The sequence below is a fragment of the Mobula hypostoma genome, chromosome 8, assembly GCF_963921235.1.
Source record: "Mobula hypostoma chromosome 8, sMobHyp1.1, whole genome shotgun sequence".
Lineage (NCBI taxonomy): Eukaryota > Metazoa > Chordata > Chondrichthyes > Myliobatiformes > Myliobatidae > Mobula > Mobula hypostoma.
The window spans coordinates 10,490,742-10,500,735 of NC_086104.1; the positions used below are offsets into that span (position 1 = coordinate 10,490,742).

The 9,994-nt window shown below is 43.5% G+C and overlaps 1 protein-coding gene across 5 annotated transcripts in view; it reads right to left on the minus strand.

The window, feature by feature from the left end:
* adgrg6 (adhesion G protein-coupled receptor G6) overlaps positions 1 to 9,994 on the minus strand; it is a 188,770-nt gene that overhangs the window by 97,323 nt on the left and 81,453 nt on the right. For 3 of the 5 annotated variants that reach the window (XM_063055459.1, XM_063055457.1, XM_063055461.1), the window contains exon 7: positions 4,991 to 5,068. The exons of the other annotated variants lie outside the window; for them this stretch is intronic. In XM_063055459.1, the coding sequence (XP_062911529.1) occupies positions 4,991 to 5,068 (78 nt within the window). The remainder of the gene's footprint in view (positions 1 to 4,990; positions 5,069 to 9,994) is intronic. 5 annotated transcript variants of the gene reach the window in all.

A 9,994-nucleotide genomic window follows, 5' to 3' on the forward strand; every position in this document is an offset into this window, starting at 1 on the left:
GAATGAACTTCAAAGCGGACTGAGTGCTACTCACTACTCCCCTGAAGGGGAGAACTTCCCTCCGTGAGCCACCTGGGAATTCTCAGAAAATCCACTCAAGGTGCCATAGTAAAGGATTTCCTAAACTGGAATCTTCTCCAGTCCCCCACTGGAAGAAAATGTGCTTGCTGCAACAGGGAGAGACCCTGAAGCCCTTGTGTTGGCTTCTTGAGAGACTTTAAGAAAGAGAGATCAATGGGCTTGTGGCACAGATTGTAGAGAGAGACAACTTCTCCTTAGATAGGGCATAGATTAGCACATAGAATTATGACATTGTAGCCATTAGTGAAATGTGGTTGCAGGAGGAGCAGGACTGGCAGATCAATGTTCCAGAGTGCCATTGTTTTAGATGTGATAGAGTGGGATGGATTAAAGGAGGAGGGATGGATGACATTACTAGTCAGAACATAAGAAATGGGAGCAGGAGTAAGCCACCTGCCCCATCAAGCCTTCTCCCCCATTCAATAAGATCATGGCTGATCTGGCCATGAACTCATCTCCACCTACCTGCCTTTTCCCCATAACCCTTAATTTCCCTTCTATGCAAAAATCTATCCAACCTTGTCTTAGATATATTTACTGAGGTAGCCTTCGCTGCTTCACTAGACAGAGAATTCCACAGATCCACCACTCTCCGGGAAAAGTTCCTCAAGGAAAATGTCACAGCAGTTCTCAGTCAAGATAGACTGGAGAACTCATCCAGTGAGTACACGAATGGAACTGAAGCACAAAGTGGGGATGACCACATTCAGGGGATGATATTATAGACCACCCAACAGTCAGCGGGATTCAGTGGAGCAAATTTTTAGAGAGATCGCAGATTGTTGCAAGAAACATAAGATAGTGACAACAGCTGATTTTAATCTCCACATACTGACTGAGAATCCCATACTGTAAAAGGACTAGACATTCAACAAATTCATTCTCTTGAAATCAATTAGCAACCTGAATCCCATCTACCTGCATGTTAAAATCTCCCATGTCTATCATAACATTGCCCTTCTGACATGCCTTTTCCACTGGCCATTGTAATCTTTGGTCCACATTCTAGCTACTTGTTTGGAGGCCTGTATATAACTGCAACCAGGGTCTTTTAACCCTTGCAGCTTCTTAATTCAACTCACAAGGTTAAAACATCTTCCGGTCCTATGTCACATCTTTCTACTGATTTGATGCCACTCTTTACCAGCAGAGATCTGGATGATAATGTGGTAAACTGAATCAGTAACTTTGAATATGACACCAAGATTGGGAGTGTAGTGGACAGCAAGGAAGACTATCAAAGCAAGCTGTGGGATCTGGACCGGCTGAAAAAATGGGTTAAAAAATGGCAGATGGAATTTAATGCTGCCAACTATGAGGTGTTGTGCTTTGGAAGGACAAACCGGGATAGGACTTACAAAGTGAACAGTAGGCCACCGAGGAATATGGTAGAACAAAGGGATCTGGGTACGCAGATCCATAATTCCTTGAAAGTGGTCTCATAGATAGATAGGGTAAAGAAAGTTTTGGCACATTGGCCTTCATAAATCATAGTAGTGAGTACAGGAATCGGGATGTTATGTTGAGGTTGTATAAGATGTTGGTGAGACCTAATTTAGAGTATTGTGTGCAGTTTTGGTCACCTACCTACAGGAAAGATGTCAATAAGATTGACAGAGTGCAGAGAAAATTTATGAGGATTTTGCCAGGACTGGAGGCCGAAGTTATTAGGAAATGGTGAATTGATTTGGACATTATTTCCTGGAAAGTAGAATATTGAGGGGAGATTTAATAGAGTTAGAGAAAATTATGAGGGGTATAGATAGGGTAAATGTATGTAGGCTTTTTCCACTGAGGCTGGATGAGACATACTAACGGTCATAGGGTACGGAAAAAGGTAAAATGTTTTAAGGTGAACGTGGGGGGGGGTGTGTGGAATTTCTTCACTCAGAGGAAGGTGAGTGGGTGAACGAGCTGCCAGCAGAAGTGGTAGATGTGGGTTCGAATTCAACATCTAAGAAAAACTTGGATAGATACATGGACGGGAGGACTATGGAGAGCTATGGTCCTGATGCAGGTCACTGGGACAAGGCAGATTGATAGTTTAGCATGAACTAGATAGGCTGAAGGGCCTGTTTTAGTGTTGAGGTGTTCTATGATTCTTTGACCCTATAGTGCCAAAAGAGTGATGATGATTTAGGCAGAGTGTTGGCAGATGGAATTTAACCTCAATTAGTGCAAGGGTATTAATTTTGGGAAGCTAATTGGGCAATTTTGTTATACAGTAAATAGGGCCACATATTTTGTGCCCCTTATCCAAGAAAGGATGTTTTGGCATTGGAGATGGTCCAGGGAAGGTTCACAGGAATGATCCCAGGAATGCAAGAGCAAAGCATATGAGGGGCGATTGATGGCTCCGGGCCTGTACTCACTGCAGTTTCAAAGAATGATCGGGGATCTCACTGAAACCTACCAAATATTGTAGAGCGCCACAGTAGCGTAGCAGTTAGTGCAATGCTATCGCAGCTCAGGGCATCAGAGTTCAAACCCAGCACCCTCTGCAAGGAGTCTGTACGTCCTCCCTGTGCAGTGCAGGGATTTTCCACGGGGTGCTCCAGTTTCCTCCCACAGCCCAAAGACTTATAAGGTAGGTTAATCGGTCATTGTAAATTGTTCCATGATTGAGTTAGGGGTAATTGTGGCTGTGGCTGTATCCCTAAATAAATAAATAAATAAATAAATAGATAGATAGTTAGATAGTTAGATAGTGAAAGGGCTAGACAGATAGACATGGAGACAATATTTCCTAGAGTGGGAGAGTCTATGACCAGAGAGCACAGTCACAGAATGCAAGGACGTCCCTTTAGAGCAGAGAGGAGGAGGATTTTCTTTTGGTAGAGAGTGGTCAATCTGTGGAACGCATTGCCAGAGATGGCAGTGGAGGCCAAGTCATTGGGTATCTTTAAAGTTTTTTGATTAGTAAGGGTGTCTCAGGTTATGTACAGAAGGTAGAAGAATGGGGTTGAAAAAGAAAATAAATCAGCCATGATTGAATGCTGGAGCAGACTCAATGGACCAAATAGCCTAATTCTGCTCCAGAGTCTTATGGTCTTATGAAAAGAACTGTGTGCAATGAGTGAATCATGTAATATATCGTTCATAATCTAGCATTCAGCACAGTGCACCATGCCACCATTACTTAATATAAAGTCGAGATGGTTGACTGTCCATTGCATCTTTAAAGCTGCTGAGTTTCATGGTTTTTAGTGTAGAGCAGCTCACAGTATACACCAGCATCAATATACTGTTTGTGAACAGATTACCCGTTCCCATGTCATATGCTATAATGTGGATCCAGTGTATCGTGCACCAGGTCTTAAATTATAATGAATAGGTATAGAGCAACTTTACACAAAGCAGAAGCATAATTAAAATGTACACCATATGGGATAGTAATGCTCTGAACAGACACGGATGTTCTGCAGAGGAAGTTTGAAAGATGAAAATTGTGTGAATCGATGGGTGAATGATTGTTCTCAACCACGTTTTCTACACTGTGATTGGTCAGATGTTACACACACACTTCACGCTCCTAACTTTCTTTAAACTCTGTTATAATCCAAGTTTTACATCATGACAGACTACCCCTAGGGTAGCAGGTTAAATCGGTGGTGAAGAGGACAAATACAATCACAAACAAGACAAAATCTGCAGATGCTGGAAATCCAAGCAACACACACAAAATGCTGGAGGAACTCAGCAGGCCAGGTGGCATCTGTGGAAAAGAGTACAGTCGACGTTTCGGGCCGAAACTCTTCAACAGGACAAATGCAATGCTGGCATTCATTTAGAAAGGACTGGATTATAAAAGCAAGGATGTAACCCTGATCACAAACAAGAGAAAATCTGCAGATGCTGGGAATCCGAGCAACGCACACAAAATACTGGAGAAAACCAGCAGGACAAGCAGCATCAGTGGAAAAAAAGTACAGTCGACATTTCGGGCCAAAACCCTTCGCAGATGCTTCATAAGGCAGTAGTTGGAGTTCATGGAGTATTGTGAGCAGTTTTGGGCTCCTTATCTAAGAAAAGATGTGATGGCATTGGACAGGGTCCAGAGGAGCTTCACAAGAATGAGTTTGTGAATGAAAGGGTTAACGTATGAGGAGTGTCTGGTGGCTCTGTGCCTGTACTCGCTGGAGCTTAGAGGAATGACAGGGTACCACAATGAAACCTGTTGGATATTGAAAGGCCTAGACTGAGTGGATGTAGAGAAGATGTTTCTTATAGTTGGGGAGTCTAGGACCAGAGGGAACAGCCTCAGAATAGAGGGGCATCCCCTTGCAACAGAGATGAGAAGGAATTTCTTTCGCCAGAGAGTGGTGAGTCTGTGAGATTCATGGTGACAGACGGCTTGGAGGTGAAGTCATTGTGTATGTTTAAAGCAGAGGTTGATTGGCTCTTGGTTTTTAATAGTATCAGAGGTAATGTGGAGAAGGCGAATAATAAATCTCACTCAATGGGTTGAATGGTCTAATTCTGCTCCTATGTCTTATGTCTTACATGCTACAGTATTAAGTAAAAATGAATGTATTCTAACACGCTATAACAATCTATTGCAAAATATTTAACACTATATTTAGTTGCATTCATGTTCTGTATACAATACACAATACAAAATTCTAAGATGTATTATCACTAAACTAATGCTTTTCTGAAATTTAAACTATAATAAACCATCCTGGTAAAATAAGTTACAAGGTTACAAGACATGAAAGTTACAAATCATACTTATATTTACACATATAATTCTTCTTTATTAGTAAAAGTGATTACCCCCTGAAACTATCTCACACTGTAATTGCAATAGGGGAGCTGGTGGGAGATTGCTGGCACACTGCCAAGCCTTCACACCAGCTGCCTCCGTCATAGCAAATTATATTAAAAATTAAAGGTACATTTGTCTTACCATTAGGCGAGGGGTCAACACTGTTAGTGGTGTGGATGTTAGTGGTGGGGGTGTTGTAGTTAGCTGGTGAGGTGGTTGCTAATAAGACAAGGAAAAGCAGGCAAGGTAACGTCATTACATTGTATACTGGTTAGTCATTACATACAGTTATCGAACACAGCATATAAACCATATGTTGTTACAATGAATAATTCCCTGAATATTTTTCAATTTTACTGTTTATCTATGACGAGAAAAGTGATAGGTACCTCACCTCTGGATAACTTTTCCCTCTTTTTGTACTACTTATTATTTCTTATTGTAATTTATAATGTTTTATGAATGTATTGCAATATACTACTGCAGCACAACAACATATTTCACAACGTATTCTGCATCAGGACCTGCTATAGAAACACTAATGCCTCTAAATGGAAAATCCTACAAAATCGAATGGATTCAGCTCAGCACATCACAGGTAAAGCCCTCCCAACCATTAAAATGGCGTTGTGGGATCCATCATCAGAGATCCCCACCTCCCAGGTTATGCTCTTTTCTCGCTACTGCCATCAAGTAGAAGGTACAAGAGCCTCAGGACTTGCACCACCAGGTTTAAGAACAGTTATCGCCCCACAACCATCAAGGGAATTATTGCACTCACTTGCCCATACATTGAGATGTTCCCACAACCAATAACCTCACTTTGAGGAATCTTTATCTTGCTATCCTGTGTTCTCATTATTTATTGCTATTTATATTTGCATTTGCACACTTTGTTGTCTTCTGCACACTGATTGATCTTTCATTGATTCTGTTATAGTTATTATTCTATAGATCCTGCGGGAAAATGAATGCCAGGATTGCATACAGTGACATATATGTACTTTGATAATGAAAGTTACTTTGAACTTTGAATATCAAACGTGGTTCTGATTCTGTGTTCCCCACCAGAGTGTAAGCACATGGTATAACCTCACACTCAGTCAGATAGTCAGGGGTAGACTGTTAGTCCCATCTCGTTAACAACACATTAAACTGAGGCAGGGTATGTCAGCAATCCTACTAAACTACACAACGAGAGCATTGTACTGAAGATCGTCGTCGTCGTTAGGTCGCATCTGGAATTTCCAGTTGGTGGACAATTTGGGCAGGTAGATAGATGGAAAAAGTTTAGAGGGGTACAGACCAAATGTGGGCAAAAGTTACTAGGTCAGATAGGACCCTTGACCAACATGGATATGGGGCCAGAGGGCCTGTTTCTGTGGGGTATAACTGTATAACTTTATTTATTTACGGAGATACAGCACAGAGTAGGCCCTTCCGGCCCTTCGAGCCACACTGCCCAGCAACCCCCGATTTAACCCTCGCCTAATCATGGGACAACTTACAATGACCAATTCACCTACTAACTCATACATCTTTGGAATGTGGGAGGAAACTGGAGCACCCGGAGGAAACCCATATGGTCACGGGGAGGACTTACAGGCAGAGACGAGAATTGAACCTGGGTCACTGGTGCTGAAAAGCATTGTGCTGATCACTACACTGCTGTGCCACCACCCAGTCATAACTGTCTGACTGAATATCATCTAACCTCATCTCTCCTGCAACAGAACATCCGTCGCCTGAGGATGCTAACTCTGTTAGAAGAATGTGTTGTGAACTTATTCAAGCGTATCCCCACAGGGTAGATGCCGAGACATTTCCTCTGATGGATGGTCACAAACAAGACTAACTCTGAGGCTGGTCACTTAAAACTGAGATGCATGCAAACCTCTTTTCCCTGAAGTAGATCTACCCATTACTTCTATTCTCTTCTTTTAGATCTAATTTCTATAACTCTAAGACACTTTGTTCTGTTATTGTGATTCCTCTGGACCACCGTGATGTGCAAATGTGATGAAATGATCTGTATGGGTGGTATGCAAAACAAAGGTTTTACGGTACCCCAGAACCTGTGACAATAATAATCTGGTTACCAATTAAGTGGGAGAGTGGGGCTGATGGGATTGCCCTGAGAGCTAGCATACTAATGAATATCGCCAGGTTCAAGCACTGCTTCTATTCTGCTGGTATAAGACTATTGAATCCCCCAAGAGGACCACACCCTTGTCATGGTCTGGAGGCTTGCATGCTTCAATGATCCAGAGAGCTACTGTATGTTGGCTGGAGCCAGTGCTTCATGCGTCGGCGCTTGGTAGGGTCACCCATGCCAAACAGGTCAAAGGGTGGAGGCCAGACTGAGAGTGGTCCATCAGTCCTCCAGGTTCGAGTGTTCAGCTCAGGGTTAACAACCTTGACTGGTAAAACAAAATTTTTATGGAAACAGCAGTGAAGAATCCTCCGAGATCGGAGTGCGACAGTATTCCTGAGTCTCCACCCGGGACTTGCATGACTGACAGTAGTGAAAACCGAGGGGAAGCTACTGACATGATGAAGGAAGACCTGAACACTGCCAGAGATGGAAGACCTTCATTGCTGTGCTAAAAGCCAGTGGCATAACGGGCAGTAAGTAAGTAAGACTCTTGAATTGTTCTCTTGTAAAACAAGATGGATGTTTGGCCTCACAATTGACCTCATCATGACCCTCGCACCTTATTGTCCACCTGTACTGCACTCTGTCTCTTATTGTAGCACTATAGTCTGCATTCTGTTTTTAAAAATTTTTTGTAGTACCTTAATGTACACGTTTGAAATTATCTGTACAGATGGCATGCAACGTATACTTGTTTTTCACCGTACAAATTAAGGCATCCGTTAGTCTTGCGAGACCATGGATCTGCACCTGGAAAGTCTTCACTCTCCAGGGCGCAGGCCTGGGCAAGGTTGTATGGAAGACCGGCAGTTGCCCCTGCTGCTAGTCTCCCCTCTCCACGACACCAATGTTGTCCAAGGGAAGGGCATTAGGGCCCATACAGCTTGGCACTAGTGTCAACGCAGAGCACTGTGTGATTACGTGCCTTGCTCAAGGACACAACACGCTCCCTCGGCAGGGGCTTGAACCCACGACCTTCAGGTTGCTAGTCCAGTGCCTTAACCACTTGGCCACGTGCCCACACAAATCACTGTACATCATAGAGCATTACAGCTCAGAAAGAGGCCTTTTGGTCCATCTAGTCTGTGCTGAACTATTATTCTGCCTAGGCCCAGTATGATAACAATGAACCAAGTTGCCAATTTAGTGAATCGCTGGAGTGGAGAAGGATTGATCACTGGATATATTCAAATCGGAGACAAATAAAGATATGAAAGATCAAGGATTTGAGGATTCTGACATAGGAGACCAGTAGAGGCCAGCACAGAATGAATATATTGAATAAACGGCATGTTTGAGGGGGCAAGTGGCTTTCTTCTGTTCCTATTTCCTTGCACTGCTGTCTCGTGTGACACCTCCGCCCAGCCAAGTTGTTGGGAGAAGAAAGGGTCTGGAGCTCATTGCCTGGTGATGCATGCCTGCAAGCGTTTGCTTAAAGAGGATCAAGCAAGAGAAACAGGAAGCAGGCAAATGGCTGCAGTAATATGTGCTTTGGAATTTAATTAACAAGCCAATTTCCTGGGAAGGATGCCCAGGCTGGCAGAAGATAGGGAGAATCTGGGGGGTGGGGGGCATGGAAGGAGAGGGAGAAACTTAAACCTGCTGAGTTTGGAGTTTCCTGCGTGTGTGTGTGTGTGTGTCCTGCGGGAGGCCTCTTCCTCCAAGAGTGTCTCAATACGATGCCTGCTGCTCGTTTTTGTTGAATAAAATACTATTATCATTAGCTATGTTTAAAAGGAAGTTAGATATGGCCCTTGTGGCTACAGGGGTCAGGGGGTATGGAGGGAAGGCTGGGTTCTGAGTTGGATGATCAGCCATGATCATAATAAATGGCGGTGCAGGCTCGAAGGGCCGAATGGCCTACTCCTGCACCTATTTTCTATGTTTCTATGTTTCTATGTTTCTATGTTTCTATATCCACTAGCTTCAACGTTTCTCCGCTGATGTTGTTCACATTACAACACAGTTTGGTGGAGTTTAAGAGGCTTTTCAACAGACACATGAATATGAAGGGAATTTAAAAACGCAAACACGAGAAAATCTGCAGATGCTGGAATTTCAAGCAACAGACATAAAAGTTGCTGGTGAACGCAGCAGGCCAGGCAGCATCTCTAGGAAGAATTTTAATTCCCATTCTGTTATGTCTATCCACGGCCTCCTCTACTGTAAAGATGAAGCCACACTCAGGTTGGAGGAACAACACCTTATATTCCGTCTGGGTAGCCTCCAACCTGATGGCATGAACATCGACTTCTCAAACTTCCGCTAATGCCCCACATCCCCCTCGTACCCCATCCGTTATTTATTTATATACACACATTCTTTTTCTCTCTCTCCTTTTTCTCCCTCTGTCCCTCTGACTATACCCCTTGCCCATTCATAGAAACATAGAAACATAGAAACATAGAAAATAGGTGCAGGAGTAGGCCATTCGGCCCTTCGAGCCTGCACCGCCATTTATTATGATCATGGCTGATCATCCAACTCAGAACCCCGCCCCAGCCTTCCCTCCATACCCCCTGACCCCTGTAGCCACAAGGGCCATATCTAACTTCCTTTTAAACATAGCTAATGAACTGGCCTCAACAGTTTGCTGTGGCAGAGAATTCCACAGATTCACCACTCTCTGTGTGAAGAAGTTTTTCCTAACCTCGGTCCTAAAAGGCTTCCCCTCTATCCTCAAACTGTGACCCCTCGTTCTAGACCTCCCCAACATCGGGAACAATCTTCCCGCATCTAGCCTGTCCAATCCCTTTAGGATCTTATACGTTTCAATCAGATCCCCCCTCAATCTTCTAAATTCCAACGAGTACAAGCCCAGTTCATCCAGTCTTTCTTCATATGAAAGACCTGCCATCCCAGGAATCAATCTGGTGAACCTTCTTTGTACTCCCTCTATGGCAAAGATGTCTTTCCTCAGATTAGGGGACCAAAACTGCACACAATACTCCAGGTGTGGTCTCACCAAGGCCTTGTACAACTGCAGTAGT